Here is a 16424-nt window from a genome sequence, read left to right on the forward strand (position 1 = left end):
TGCAAGTTGAAAAGTTGGGTGTTCAGTGTTAGAGGATGCGCTTGCTCGGACTTGATTGGTTCAATTGATAATGTGAATATCTGTGGGTAGTGATCGCTTTCAACCCGTTCCAGAATATGGAAGTCTTTGATGTGAGGAAATAGATCAGGGTCTGCCAAGGTGTAGTCTATTGTTGAGCCTGTGTTTCTAGTACCCCTCGTAAGGGCGGCTGGTCTGTCCAAGGGACCCCTTCCGTTTAATGTATACAAGAAGAGGGCTTGCAATTCTGCTGCGCATTTCCTCCCCATTGCGTCTTGTCTACTTTGATTGCCCTGTCGTGGCTCAATAAAGTTCGGTAGGGTTCCCTCCTGCGCTTGAATTAAGTTCATATTAAAATCTCCAGTTATCAGCATGTCATGGCTCAATAAAGTTCGGTAGGGTTCCCTCCTGCGCTTGAATTAAGTTCATATTAAAATCTCCAGTTATCAGCATGTTGTCGCTTGGGTAAGTAGATTTCAGTGTCGTAATTGAAGATATAAGTTGCTTAATCCTTTTCCCTTTATGTTTTCCGCCTGGGTGCATATATAAGTTTAAGATCAATATACCAACCGTGGGAGAAATTTCTATTTTGATGCATTGCATCCATGTGAAATCTAGTTCGATGCAAATCTTTCTCCAAAGGGAATCGATGGATATGAAGATTGATAGACTTCCCTTAGCCCTACCGGGCTGTGCCCCCTTATGTGCTGGTATAAAATATTCTTTATATCCTACAAGCGGCGAGTTTTTTGTCTGCCATGTTTCCTGAAACAGGAGCATGTTATGTTGAGTGATGAACTCAATGAAATCGTCTTCCTCCAGCTTCGAGTTTAATCCATTGACGTTCCATGAACAAATCTTGCAGCCCTGCTTTTTTCCCGCTGTTGGTCTTCCGTTAATTCATTCTCCACTCCTCTGGATTGATGCCAGGGGGGCTTGTTGATGCCTCTCAGATGTGACCGCTTCCTGGTGGGCAAAAGTGATTGTGATTTGCCTAGGAGGCTGACCTTCTTCTGAGATGTGGCTGCTTTGGTCTGGACCTTTCGCGCTTTTTAAAAGGCTCCGTTTGGGGCTTTGTTTCTGCAGTGGACTGGGATATCGTGCAGGCTCCACCTTTTTTAACTCTATGCCCCATAACGCGAATTCCTCCCTATACATCAGGATTAGGTCTGCAAAGTTATACTCGGTCCATGTTATGATCGTGGAATCGGGCCCGATTGGTGAGGGTTTGGTTTAAATTCAATTGACTCTAGATCTCCTGATTTTAAATGGCGCAAGCCTGGTAATTCTTCAAAGAGTTTTAAAATGGACCCTCTGTTCAAGATGTCATGTGGCCCTCTTGAGCAGTATTGCGGAATCAATTTGACTTTTTTGCTTAGGATGTTTCGTATTTGAACTTTTTGTCTTTTGCTCTCTCCGACGCTTCTCGGTCGGCCTCTAAATCAAGGATGGCCGAGTCAGTTAGATGTTGAAAGCCTTTTGTCTCATGACCGCTTGGGTTCATGACAGTTGGTGCTTGCGTTTCTTCACTCATCTTAGGGCATTTCTTTCTTTCGTTAGGCTTTGCTGATTTATCTATCTCATCTTGGCTATTGTTTGTGGTCTCTTGTAGGATAGAAGTGCTAGTGTTTGCTTTGTTACCGAACTCAGTGTCTATGTTTTTTGATGACTTGGATCTTAATATTTTGGGTACTACTTTTCCTCCTGGACGATTAAATATGCTGTACACTTTCCTTACTTGCTGCGTTGGTTAGTACGTTCAGTTGAACCGTCTGAGGTAGTGGACACCTTTCTTGGGGAGTTGACAGATGGAGTTGTCTCAGGCTCTGACGTTATTTTGTTTTGAGAAGGGTCACCCTCAGTCCATACTTTATTTTTGGAGTCGTTGAAGACGGGGATTATTCTTTGAGGGTGAATTGATGGCGCTCCTCGATAGTGTGATTTGGTTTTTCTTGCCTTTCTCAGGCACTTCCTTTCTCTCTTTGTATGAGAGATTGGCATTTTTTTTTTGTTTGGGGCTTATTTGGCCATTTGTTGAGGGAGCCTGGTTTTGTGGGGCTTCTTCTCGCATGTCAGACTGATCTTGTTCATCTGTGTTTGCTAACGTCACAATGTCGACTGAAGTGGGAGAGTGGAGTTTGTCTGAGATTTCTAAGCTTATTTCACTACTCCATTCATCGAGCGTCCTGCCTGAGCCCTCCTTGTCGTTTTGTTGAGCTTTTGCTGGGCTGGTGGTTATCTTGGTCTCATTGAATGGTTCCTTGACAACCCCCAGTATCTGTGTCATCAACATGGGTACAGTTGCCAGTTTGTCAATTATTTGGGGACAATGACAAGAATGAAAGGTGGTGTCCTTGTTGAGTTGCACCTTCGTTATCATGCTGTTGAGGTTCTGTAGGTTTGATTCTATCCCCTGGACGTGGGTGGCCAAGACGTTAAGCAATTCGACTTGCGTATCTAGTTTGTCTGCATGGTAGGACATTGCTCTGCCTATGGAGTCCATGGTGTTCAAAAGTTGCGGCCATATGGTGGCCGTTCGAGTACTTCCCGTTGTTTTCCCCTGCGTATCAGTTGATAGGTGTGCAAATTCAAGATGCTCAGGATAATCAATGTGGGTATGGTGCACATGCCGTTTGTCGCGCCTCTGAGGTGTCCTGTTTTGAAAGCCCTCTTCCTTTCCCGGGCTTGTCTCATTAGTTGCTGGAGGCTGACACATGCTTTGATTGATTTCTGCTGGTTCATTTACTATTTCATTTATTTCTTGTAACTTGGGAATTTTAATTTCTTCGGTTTCTTCGTATTCTGGCTCTACGAAGAGGAAACTTCGGTTTCCAGCCTTGTTGGCTTGTTCCGGTGTAGATTGGCCTCTCATTAGACTGGCAAAGTACACCATTGATGGTGGGCTCGGTTCTTGATTGAGATTTTGATTGAACAAAGAGCCTCCTTCTGTTGCTTTAAGTGTCATTCTCTGAGCTGTCCAAGAGCTTTGCTGCAGAAAAACTGAATTGTTACTTATATCAGGAACCTGATGGACGTGGGCACAAATCATTTGGGGATTGATTGCTTGTTGAGCTTTGAAAAATGGTTGTGCCGAGGGTAATCCGATCCTTTTGTTGGTCGCGAGCTGCTCGAGTCGTCTAACACAGGGGTACCTGAGCCCCCGCCCCCTGGGTTCCCTCTTGCTTTAGTTTTGAGGGGATTACTGGGCTCGCTTTGGCTCCTTTGTTTGAGCAAGGAAGATTTTAATTTATCGCTGTTATTTGTGGCCTTCATGGGGGTATTGTGTGTATTAATGTTGGAGATAAAGCTAGCATGATTTTCCGGGTGTTCTTTACTGCTCCCTGTGGAGAGCCTATGGCATACTTTGAGGAAATCGGTAATTAGCGCCAATTTACTGGCTTTGTAGTCTAGGCCTTGTGCATTGTAAACCAGGGAGGCCATTGCAACATTATCGTTTTCCCCCTTGATGTTTCTTGCGGGACTGCATTCTGTGGAGTCCCTGTGAAAGTCCTTTGCAACGGGGGCTGGGGTCTGTGACCCTTGTTCGGTGTAGTCCGGAGGGTCTCTATGTGCATCTGTGCTGTTGTGTGACTCTTTCAAAGATGTTGACTTTTGGAGGATCTTGCCCCTGCCCGTAGATACTCCTTCATCTGCCTCTTTTTGCTCTGTGGGTCCACTTTTCCCTTTTTTGTCTTCCCCTGTGGTTTCTCCTGTGGTTTCTCTTCGCCACCTCGAGGCTTCCCTGATCTCATAATCAAAAATGCTTGGGATTAACTCTTGTCAGCCACTGAAGTTATTGCTGAAGGGTTCCCGGTTAACTCTTTTAATCTACGAAGTTCTAGAGAGAGTATTTCCTGGTCGAAGCTGCGGTTGAGGCCGAACCTGTCCAGCCTCGGCTGCTCTGTATTCTGGCCCCTCTGTACTCTGAGCCCCGCTGCTTACACTTGCCCCAGGGCTTATAACAGGCCTACAAGAAAGAATAACTCGCAGTGACCGGCAGCGGTCGGCAATAGCCAGCAGCAACAGTCAGCATTCAGCAGCTAAACTCTCCTTAAAAGACACCCTTTAGAACTTTCCCAAACAGGTTCAAAAGTGGATGCCTTGTGAGTTTTGCCGAGTGGCACTTCTGGTCCTTTTATTGGTCCGGGTCACGTTTTGTCAAGAGCTGAGAGAGTTAGGGATTGAGAGCTCTCACTGCTCCACGGGCTGCTCTTTTTCCCCCAGACCTCTTCCGCTTTGGGGGGATGCCCTTCGCTCTTCTCCCCCACCTCACCCCTGCCTTGGGCTACTTCAGAAGGCAGAGCGTAGATATCTCCATTACCCTGTACACTGCAGCGGCTCACCTCCCAGGCCTTCCAAGCCTGTCTGCCCGTCACCAGTCCTGCTCCAAGCACCAGAAAAACTGCCAAACGCCACACCCGCCCATCAATCAAAGACGGTATGGCGGCGCTGCAGGGGCAGTTCTGCGGGGATGCGGCTGTGGTCGGTACCGGAGTCAGCAGCCGTCAGGGAAAGCAGGAAAAGGCAGCGGCAGAGAAAAGCGGCGGCAGCGCGGAGATCTGAGATCGGCAATCCGACTGCTGGCTGCGTGGCAAAGATACGTTACTCCTCCACACCAGTCTGGGTGTGTTTCATTCCCTTTGTCCACTATGTAAGGGGAGTTACTCCGGCCCTTTGTTTGAGCATATATCTCAATATTTTTAGTGTTGGATGGGGTCAGTGTCTTAGGGCTTAATTACAAGTTTGGCAGTCTAGCAGTGGGCCGTCATGCCATTGCCACGCTGCGAGGCTGCCAGACCCGTAGTCAGACCACCTGCTGAATTACTACTTTAATCCTGGTGAGCGGTCCTGCAGCAGCGGTCCCATGGTGTTGGATTTTCAAGGCTCATAGAAGAGCCTTAGAAAGGCACCGCCAAAGGAGCACCACAGCCCATTCCTGAACAGACAGAAATGCACAATGTTGTGCATTTCTGTCTGTGCAGGTACATGGGGTGTAAAAATACAGGCGGCGCACAAATTGTGCCCCCTTGCACGTACCCCCATGCACAGAGGTGACAGGTGGCCCTGTAAGTGTCCCCTGAGTTGCCTCACTGCCACCCTTTTCAAGGTGGGGCTCACCGCTGTGGATCCGGTTACAGTAAGGCAACTCATAATATGCTCTGCTGTGATGCATTGGCACCGCCAGCATATTGTGGCCTCTGACTGCTGCACCACAGCGGTGGGATCCTTGATCCACAGCAGTTGTGGCAGTCTTGTGGCGGTCCGACCACCATACTCGAAATACGGCAGTCAGACCGTCTGTATGACGGTTACCACACCGCCATCACAGGATTCGCAATCAGGCCTTTAGTCTTAATGTGGAGGTACCCTGTGATAGGATTATAAATCGCATGTGGCATGCCATAGAAATATAGTATTAAACAACCAACAAAAGAGTGCCGCCAAGAGAAAAAGAAAAAAAGGCACAAGCAGCCACTCTTGTTTATTACAAAAACCCTAACTCACCAACCTAGTTGATGACATGCTTCATCATTGGGTTCCCACCAGAGAGGCTGAGTGCGTCCCTGGTGTGCTACGACGCCTGATTACAGCAGAGCGGGTTTTTTTGTGATGCAAGTCTGAATGAGTGAAAAGTGATTTAAAAAGTGCTTAGTTCATCCGTAAACAAACTTTATTTATGGAGTACTAAGCACTACTTAAAAAACAGTGTGATGGGTGTTACAGAAACTGGCTAAATTGAGCAGCTAAATCCATGACACAGAAAAGAAAAGGGTGGACCCCGCGGATGGGATCAGGAAGGGAGTATGCAGGTTCCTTATGGGCGCTGAGCTTTGGCGTATGTGTGACTACAAGCCAACGCCCCCCACCATAACCCATGGAATAAGATCACCGGAAATTTCAAATACACATGGCTTTCACCAATGCCGAGGGCACTACTTAAACCGTAAGTCATATGGATTCTTTCTACACCACAGGTTAGGGTGCGCCTTAGCATGCACATACCGCTGTGGTGTCTTGGTCCTGACGAAAGCCTCACAACAAGCGAATGGAGGCAGAAACATGTAGACCACATGCTTTTCTTTTCTGTATTATGGATGTATCTGGTCAATTTAGCCAGTTTATGTAGCATCCATCACACTGCTTTTAAGTAGTGCTTGGTTCTCCACAAATAAGGTTTGCTTACGGATGAACTAAGCACTTTTTAACCTAATTTATTTACTCATTCAGACTTGCATCACAAAAAAACCTGCTCCACTGTAATCAGGTGTATAGCACATCAGGGAGGCACTCTGCCTCTCAGGTGGGAACCCAATGATGAAGCATGTCACCAACTAGGTTGGTGAGTGAGGGTTCTTTTAATAAACAAGCGGGACTTCTTGTGCCATTTATTTCTTTTTCTCTTTTCTCTTGGCTGCACTGTTTTGTTGTTTGTTTAATACTACCCTTAGAGGGATTAAAAGTGACTCCTTGTACTTCTCCCTCTCTCTCTTGTTGATTACATATAGAAATATAGTAGCCAAAATGTTAACCACATAAAAGTGTTACATTCCTGTATAATCTACCTATTGTTCTAGCACTATTATTATACAGAATAGAATGTGTGTTTTTTACATCACCACACCACCACTTTGGCCTGCTCCACAGTAGCATCTTTCGCTGTGTTTTTCAGCACCCTCTGTAAAAAGATTCCCTTCAAATGATCCACCACTCCTGTGGGTACGTTATGTACTTGAAGCAATAAATAGCACATGTTATGGGTTTTTAGGGAATAACTTGTTTTTGGTGCTTAGCGCACAAAATCTGCATGGTACAGTAACTACCGTAAACAATTGACTTGTCTTTCTGGCAGGTTTGAGCTGCTGAAATTCAACAGAGGATGAGAAATTTAGCACACCCTGTAATTACCGGATGCAGTAAATACCCAACAAACTCAGCATTCTGATCCCTGTGCAAACAGGGGTTTACGTAGGGGTCAGAAAATTCAGAACAACTTGTAAACAGCGATATAGAGTGGCTTTTTGGTATTCTGTTTACTCTTTCTCCATAAACACAATACAGAAAAAAACATGCCATTATCGCGTATGACGTTCCATGAAGTTGTCTACCACAGATGCACAAATCCGTACTTTTAATCAAGGAATCACCAGAAAACGTGGGTATGCATACATTTACTAAGTAAAGTCAGCTTTTTATTCAATCAAATTGATCAAATTCCCAGAACTACATCATAATATAAAAAGAGTGTCAACCCTTTCCTTTGCAGCCAAAGCCAGGCAGCTTTAAAAAGTGTTCAGTAGTTTGGTCCCATATTATCACTGATATGTGGGTTAGTGATTCTGGATTCCAACTATGTAAGTCTAGAATGCAAGACTTTATAGGATGTTCAATATAGGGCCAGGAGGTGCGTGTCCATGTGCAAATCTGCATAACTACTAACTGCGTAAACTAGTTCCATTTGAAATGCACCCTCACTATCAACCACAGAATATCGATGGGACATAATATCATGGAAAAAATTATTGAAAAAACATATTTTCTGGTAGGCCTAGATTTTTTTACATAACTCCACATATTTGTACTTAAGCTGTAAAAATATTTTCAGGGTATGTAGTTGTGGAGTTCGAAACAGTAAATCTATACTTCTCTAAATGCACTTACCATTCAAACTTTTGTCCCTCGATAGTTTGTCCTCGATACTCTTATATTACATTAATCAGTGCTAGAATAATTCCATTTAGGTACAGTAAATGGCATTGAATCCTGAATATATATTTTGAATATGTATGTATGTATGTATGTATAGGCATTTATATAGCGCACTACTTACCCGGAGGGTCCCAAGGCGCTTCTATATGTTCCCCCTTTCCTAAGAATGGCCACCCAGTTTAAATAAGGCAAAATATTTGAACAAGCAAATATATGGAAAGGGCCTATTTTGCTCTTCATTCGTGAAACATATCAAGTGATGTAGAATCCATAAATACACACTTACTTTATCTTCACCTGCAGTATCTTCATTTGGTCCATCCTCTGTAAAAAAGAAAAAAAGAAGGAAAAAAAGGAATTGAATTCTCAGTGTATAAAGTATTTCAAAAACAGCAACAAAATGTAGGTGTCCCGAAAGAATAAATTAATATCAAAGAACAATATTAGCTGTGCAGTTTGAGTGAGCATTTACTGCTTTCAGAAGAATTCACATAATCTTATTTCTCTTTAGCCAGGATCCAGAAGCAGAGATTTCTGAGATTCCATCTTGAATATTTGTTAAATTGTTTGAGCTAATATTTGTCAAACGAAATGTGTTCTATAAAATCCAAAGTAAAATATTGTACATATTCTTATCATGAAACATGCAGGTACCATTTTGGTGTTTTACTAATGGCTAATGGCCTGATTTAGAATTTGGAAGAAGGCCACCAACCAGTCAGGTCAATGGGGGCTATGGCCTCCGTTTCCAGGGTGGAAGTCTGACTGCCATATTTATGTGTCCCCACCAGATAAATACAGATCTATGTGCCTTCTATGGCACTTATATTGCACTGAAGCTTGGCTCAGAGAGGACCATGCTTAACTAGCTCACCTGCCAATGTATTTGTTTTTCAATATTAAACTTAATCCCAAACTCCCATCTGCCGCCTGGGAGTTTGTTCTTAGTTTGTTCTTAAAAACAAAAAAATAATGGCCCATAAACTGAGAATGTTAATCCCAGAACACGGGGCAGTGGCCCTGACAATCGGGGACAAAACACTCTTAGACATCACTAGGACTGAAGACTTGCAGACCTTCTCTGTCCTTCAACTACAAGTAGAATTTCAATACCAGAAAATGTACTGACCAATGAGACACAGAACTTCGAAGACTATTATTTTGAAAGGGGCAAAGACCACGTGGAAATAAACAAACATGGTGTTTGTAAAACATTGTTAATTATATATTAATATCAGTAATATTTGAAATAAAGAAGATTGGAGGCCTGAAGCAAAGGTGTGCCTTATATTTTATTATTTAAACCTCTTAGATGCCTAGAAAGTCAATAAGCCAATGTAGATGTAAATTAGAGCACAGGTTTGTATATAGGGGAATCGAACAGCAAGAACAAAAGTAACTGCTTTCCTGGGGTCTCCATGTTTTTTCATATGAATGCACATGATTTTAACCATTTTCAAAGAGTGTGGCATAATGTAGTCTACTCATTTGGCCGAACTGATTCCCATAATGTCTTGGCCAAACTGATTAGCACAATGTCCACAGTCCACTTCCCACCCACCAGCTGTTAGGTCCTATTTTATTTTACACTTACAAAACAAACTTGCTTTTTATACAGTGCTTCATGCCGTGCATCTGTGCTTAATCCGAGCAGTGGTTGCCGGTGGGGGCTACCGGCCCTTATTTTTGGAGACCGCCACTTATTTTTCCCGAATGCAAAAAGAACAATTGATGGACAGAATGCAGAACAATGTCATACATTCACCCCAGTACGGAGATCTGGGCCTAAATCCATCGTTTGTTTGCTCACCATGCCATTCTAGTTTGGACCCAGCCAAATGCAAATCAGTCTTGACCCTGCGCCCAATGGGAACAGTCCAGCCCAAACTGCCAGGCCAGGTCCTCTCAGGACTGGAATCACGCATCCTAGGACCGGTTTTGTGCTTTCAGCTCTCATCAGCCAGGATAGCTTGACTCTAGTGGAATGCAGAGCACGGGACCCACGTCTGGGCATACCCGTCCCACTCGGGGTGACAAATGCAAAAAGAACAATTGATGGACAGAATGCAGAACAATGTCATACATTCACCCCAGTAGAGAGATCTGGGGCTAAAACCATAGTTTTTTTGCTCGCCATGCCATTCCAGTTTGGACCCAGCCATATGCAAATCAATCTTGACCCTGCACGCAATGGGAACAGTCCAGCCCAAACTGCCAGGCCAGGTTCTCCAGGGACTGGAATCAAGCATCCTAGGACCATTTTCGGGCTTTCAGCCCTCATCAGGCAGGATAGCTTGACTCGAGTGGCATGGAGAGCACGGGACCCAAGTACCCGTCCCACTCGGGTGACAAATGCAAAAAGAACAATTGATGGACAGAATGCAGAACAATGTCATACATTCACCTCAGTACAGAGGTCTGGGCCTAAATCCATCGTTTTTTGCTCACCATGCCATTCCAGTTTGGACCCAACCATATGCAAATAAGTCTTGACCCTGCACCTAATGGGAACAGTCCAGCCCAAACTGCTAGGCCAGGTCCTCCGAGGACTGGAATCAAGCATCCTAGGACCGGTTTCGGGCTTTCAGCCATCATCAGCCAGGATAGCTTGGCTCCCGTGGCATTGAGAGCACACGACCCACGTCTGGGCATACCCGTCCCACTCGGGGTCACAAATGCAAAAATAACAATTGATCAACAGAATGCAGAACAATGTCATACAATCGCCCCAGTACAGAGATCTGGGCCTAAATCCATTTCCAGGGAAGACCTGCCTTGGCAGTTCGGGCTGGACTGTTCCCATGAGGCACAGGGTCAAGACTGATTTGCATATGGCCAGGTCTAAACTGGGGTGGCATGGTGAGCAAAAGAATGATGGATTTGTAAATTGATACTTGTATAGCGCACTACTCACCCGCAAGGGTCTCAAGGTGCTTGTATGAATACCGCTGTGGAGCCCATCCTGGCTTTCCCTGTGAGGCGTCCACTCCTGGGCACCCCCAAGGTCGAGACCAGGCATCCTTAGCATTGTGGGGGCCGTTGTGGAGATTAAGCAAACTATTGCCCAGAGTTGCAGAGTGGGACTCCATGATTGGAATAGGCACTGAGGCGAGAATTATCAGGTCCGTGGAATTTTGAGCCCAAGACCCGCCGAGGCGGGGAATTGAACCCTGGTCCCGGGCTAGACCTCTGCATCAGGGTCTGCTGCTCTAATCATTGGGATTTAACCCAGATCTCTTGACTGGGAGTGAATGTTTTGATAAGTTCTGCATTCCGTCCATCAATTGTGTGTCTTTTACTTATTTTTCCCAAACAGATATTTACCTAGCTCAAAAGAGGGAATACCACACAAATCAGAAAGACAAAGTAAGAGAAAGATGAAAAAAGTCAGAAAAAGAGAAAGCAGGAACCTGTAAGAGTGAAATAAAGGGACAGGGAGTCTCTAGTAGTGGATTAAAGAGGCAAGAGAGGTTTCAAGTTTATTTTATTAGCACAGTTACTTAAAACCAATGTGGAGGATGTTGCAGTTTGGGCCTGGGACTTCTTCCAAGGACTCTGGCATTTTTTTCCCTGCCTGTCTCAGGAACTTCACCAAGCGGCAATTCAGCTGTGGTTTTTCAGGTGTGAAGCAGGCCAGCACAGCTTGTGTCCGGGTATGAATGCCTCGTTGGTTAAAATATGGTTTTAAAAGTTGTTTCCGTTCGTTCATAAGTTCCTTACAAGTACAAAGTAGTTGCAACATGTCCTCCTATGCTACGCCACGTAAGCGGCATATGGAGTCAGTTTGAGCCTCCAGCCAATGTGGAAAGTGCTTTGTGCATAGAAGCAGGCCTAGTTGATATTTAAAAAATTTAATTTTGATAGTTTTAGAGTACCCCAAAGCTAAATATTTTTGAGCAAGGGGGATCGAGTATGTGTTCAGAGTCATCTAGCCGTAAACCCTTTTTGACAGGGAAGCTTTGTCCTCAATCTATGGTAGGAGTTTGACTGCTTTTCATTCTAGCTTTTTAAATATGCAATTGTTGGTAGGTGTTTCCCAGAGGTGAGTTAGCCCCATGTTGATCAGACTTGTTTGAAAACATTTTGCGGCAGATGATGAAGTCTGCTGTTGCAGTTCTAACCACAAGTGATAGTTGAGAGTTCCTGGTGCAGATTTCTGGACTTTGTCCCAAAAGATGATATATGCTCCTTTCCTTGCCAGGGTCTGTTTTTGGGTGCCAAATTCTAACCTGATATGTTTTTTTTTTTTGTCCTCATTAGCCATTTAGTCGATCCAACTGTGCTCATTTCTGCACAGACAAGAGGCCCGACCCCCCTATAGCACCAAGAAGCCCAATACTAAGCTCCAAGTACTCAGAGAGTTAGTCCCCATGTCGCCAGCAGAGCATGGACGAACATTCTCCCTTCAGACCAATTCAGCCAGTTGTCCAATAGCTGTGCGGTGCCTCCCTTTGGACAGAGAGATTTTAGGCCTAATCATCGGACCCGGGGAAAAAAAAACAAAAAAAAAACCCCCGGGTTGACTAACTGTCCCTTTTCCAATTGATCAAAAGGTCCCAAAATCTCAAAGAACGAGGACTACATGTTCTAGATAGATCCTGCTTTGACGTTGCATATAATGAAGACAGCCACTCTGCATGTGTTGGGGGGTTTATATTGATCCAGTTTTTACAGATCTCTCTTCTTGCCAATAAAATGGCATAAAACAGAAATTCTCTCTCTAATCCCTTGACATTGTCATTTACTCCAAAAATAATTAAAAGCCATGAGCACGGGATAGATGAACCAAGAATGGATTCAAGTGTTATTCTAACTTCGTTCCAGAAGGTAGCAATGCTCGGGCACTCACAGAACATGTGAAGATCTGAGGCAGCTAGAAGAGAACATTTGCAACAACACTTCGCGGGTTGAAATTTCGACAGGCGTTTAGGGGAATAGTACGCTAGTGAGGTATGTTTTGGCAGGCCGAAGATAATTCGGTACGCTGTTGTGACCATACTGTCTAGTAATTTAGAATCCCTGCCCCTCTGTACCTCGCTGCGAAAGGTTATTGTTGGTAGGAGTTTTGCCCGTGTGACTTGGGCTAAGGGAAGAAGCAATGGGCCACTCAGTTTGTAGTTAAGATTTCTTATTGAAACTGCCATGGCAAAGCCCTTTGTTCTGGTTAAGGTCTTTTTGGCAGTGAAGTGGCCACCCTTGTCAATAAACACTCCTAGGTATTTGTATTCAGGTACAGATTTGAAAAGTATGTTCTCACAGAACCAGGCCGGTGACTTCTTTGAGTTCTTGTTGATTGTCATAGTCTTGTTTTTTTCCAAATTGACACTTAGGCCAGTGGCTTCAGAGTATTCCTGTGCTGTGGTTAGAAGATGCTGTAACCACACCCGGGTCCGGCTGATTAAGACTAAGTCGTCTGCGTAAAGAAATGGTGGTGCTAAGCCCCCTAATCTTGGGGCATGTAAGTTGCTGGCATTTAGTGTCAGAATGAGGTCTGCTAGGAACAGGTTAACCCCTTCGATGCTCATGACGAGCTAAGCTCGTCATGAGGTACAGTGGAGCTGTGCTCATGATGAGCTGAGCTCGTCATGACCACACTGTTTTACATTGAGTCCCAGCACAGCAGAGGAATATGTGCAGCATCCATGTGGTTAAACAGAGTCAGAGCCAATACACAACCTTGCTTGAGCCCCTTCGATGTTGGTATTCGTCTTGAGAGGGACTATCCATCTTCCACCTTTATTTGGATCCATGTGTCTGTGTGCAGGTTGATTAGCAAGTTTAGCAGTGGCTGTGGTATTCCTCATTTGGCCAGGTTTGCCCACAGTCTGTTTCCATTTACATTGTCAAAGGCGGCTCTTTAGTCGATAAAGCATAGGTGTATCGGCATTTTTGTTGTTTCCGCCTTGTCAGTCTGCAAAGCCAATGTCATTATATTTGTCACTGTTCCAACAGATTTTGAGAAGCCAGCCTGATTTAGGGGAAAATTTGATTTTCCTTCGGCCCAAGATTGGAGCTCCCCTGCAATTTGTTTTGCCTCATTGTCCAATAGAGCTACTAAACTGTAATTTTTTTGCAGGGTTTTGTCCCCTGACTTAAAGATTGGGGAAAATACCGAGGCCCTCCAGGAGGGAGCTAGTAGGCCAGTCTGCCTTATTTCATTGAAGAGAGGGCTGAGTGCTTTAGCCCAGTAATCTGCATCTTGTTTGTAAAGGACCTGCGGGATGCCGTTGGGGCCCCTTCGCTCCTTCCCTTTCCTATTTGCCGTTTGATTTCTTTAGTGTAGTCACTTGTGTTTAGGGTACCTGGCATATTGCCCTTTGCTGCTTGGGGTACTAAACTGCTCCCTTCTTCCTGCCGGAGGTTACTCCCGGAGTTCCTATGGACCTTGATCCTGTAAACAGTGAGTTGTTATCTTGATGGAAATGGTTTCTGAGATAAATTGCCCAATCTTCTGATATGTTGGATGATAATCCCTCGTGTACAGGACGAGTAAGTCGGTATATTGCCACCCGAATTCTGCACTGTCGCTCTGTTTGTTGGCCTGTAGTTTCGCCCAGACCGCATCCTCAGAGGCTCACTTGGCCACCCATATTACTCGTTTCAACTGAGCTTTCTGCTGTCGTAATAGAACTGAGTGCGTTATGTCGGTTGGATTGCGTTCAAGGTGCCTCAGCGTGTGGTTGATTGTGTTTTTATAAGCCTTATCTTAACTTTTTGTGCTTTCGAAATATTGTTCACACTTGTAGCTGGAGTGTGCTCTTTGTTTGATCGGGAGGCAAAGGACTCTGCCATTGTAGTTGTAAAGTACTCCCATTTCTCTTTTTTATTCCTCCCTGCCCGTTCTTCAAATAGGAGTACTGACGTTTGCAAAAAACTACCACATGATGCTTCCACATGATGCTTGTAAGGTATGAGATTTCTCAAACTTAGGCATGTTCATTCAGAGTGTGATTTCTTGTGGGCGGTGATCGCTGTTCGCTTTGTCGCCAATGCGAAATGAAGCAATTAGATTGAATAAAGTAAGTGAAACAAAAGTATAATCTAATATCGAATGTTTGGTTGGAGAATAGAGAGTAATTGCAGGAAGGTTGCCCCCCTTGGTTCTGCCATTTACTGCTCTAAAATTGAGGTGTTCAAGGTTCTCTAAAAGATACTGGCGGATTTTTGTTGGATGACCCAATGGGCTCTTCCCCTGATGGAATGTTTCATATCAAGTTTTGAGAAGACACTTTGTCAGCAGTCGAGGAACTTATTAGATGTAAATGAAGGTCCCCGGTAAGGATCATATTTGTTGTGTTTACCTCACTTATGCATGACTCTAAGAAGTCTGTCAATTGTTTTGCTTCCTTAGGTTTTTTCTTTTTGGATCTATATAAGCATTTACTATTACAATGTCTTTACTTCCAAATCCTGATGATGCCCTTGGTGTGGATATTGTTATTGTGTATAGTTTCTGACGATGTCAGGCCAATTGTGCATGCTTAGTTTATACTTGTGTTGGTGATATAAGTTGCAAGGCCACCCTGCAAATGCCCGTATCTTGCCCACTTAACCACTGGTGTAAAAAAACATAGGTATCCCTAGAATTGTGGTGGATCAGTCAGCCAAGTTTCCTGCAGTGCGATAATGTGGAATGTCCTTTGGTAGTTGATAAACTCCGAGACTGACATCTTACTGGACAATCCGTTGATGTTCGATGAGCAATAGATTGGTTTCTCCTGTTAGGGGGGTTTGATGGCTGCCTTATCATTTGTTCCTTGCTTGGTTATTGATTGTCTTTGAGAACCATCTCAGGTCCTCATGTCGGTCTCCTGGGTATACAGATTCCAGGCGGGTTGCATTTGTTTCTTACAAATACTCCTTCATAGTTGGGGAGCCCCCTCTTGCTCTTTTTAATAAGGATCTTACAGTGTATTTTTGGCTGCCAATAATTTGTCCCTATTCTCCAAAGTCAGCAGGACTGAATAGCCTGGATCGATACCAGGGATGATGTTTATCCCCCAGTCTTTGAATACGGGGCTTTCTGAGAGTACTCTTTGCGCGTCACTCGACTGACTCCATGTGGTCTTTGTGTGCTCTCCCCAGTGGGTCTTTGCCGTAAATACATTCTACTGAGTCCAAGGCTGTAGTAGTTAAGTCTGTTAGAGTTGGTATGGGTATATTTCCTCGATTCAGTGTATCCTGTGGGCCTCCTGATTTGTATTTTGGTATAAACAAAAGGGTGTTTCCACCCCTGTTTGGGCTGCCAGCCATGGGTGTTGCATGCTGGTTGATAGAGGCAAGTGGGGGATTTAAGACTTCCAGCCTTGGTATTCCCAGAACTGACATTTAATTGCACAGCTGAAAGTCTATCAGCAGAGCTTCGGATACCAGCACTCTTCCTTTTCCGAACTAAGCACTGGAGGCATGATGAAAAAGGTGAAACGAGGATCCGAAAAAATTAAACTAAATTAAATTGTGATGCAAAGAATGAAGAGAGAACAGAACAAGAGATAGACATGGCCTAGGAGAGATCACATATGACTGAACGAGGAGGGAAGCATGAGAAAGCTTCTAGGTGGTGGAGAGAGTAGAAGAAAGAAGAAAAGAGGCACAAACATGGAAGGAAGGCAGGAGGAATGTGTGGATCAGCGAAATGTTTTAAGAGGGAGCTTGTTTTCTGAATTGTTGAAATAAGTCAAGCACCAAGCACAACTAAA

At 44.4% G+C, this 16424-nt stretch overlaps 1 protein-coding gene across 1 annotated transcript in view; it reads right to left on the reverse strand.

The window, feature by feature from the left end:
• The window catches only part of LOC147668224 (receptor-type tyrosine-protein phosphatase N2-like), a 945343-nt gene that overhangs the window by 106637 nt on the left and 822282 nt on the right, over positions 1 to 16424 (reverse strand). Inside the window, exon 9 of the mRNA XM_086948690.1 lies at positions 8012 to 8049. Coding sequence (XP_086804816.1) covers positions 8012 to 8049 — 38 coding nt within the window. The remainder of the gene's footprint in view (positions 1 to 8011; positions 8050 to 16424) is intronic.

The sequence above is a fragment of the Lissotriton vulgaris genome, unplaced genomic scaffold (genome assembly GCF_964263255.1).
Source record: "Lissotriton vulgaris unplaced genomic scaffold, aLisVul1.2 SCAFFOLD_469, whole genome shotgun sequence".
NCBI lineage: Eukaryota > Metazoa > Chordata > Amphibia > Caudata > Salamandridae > Lissotriton > Lissotriton vulgaris.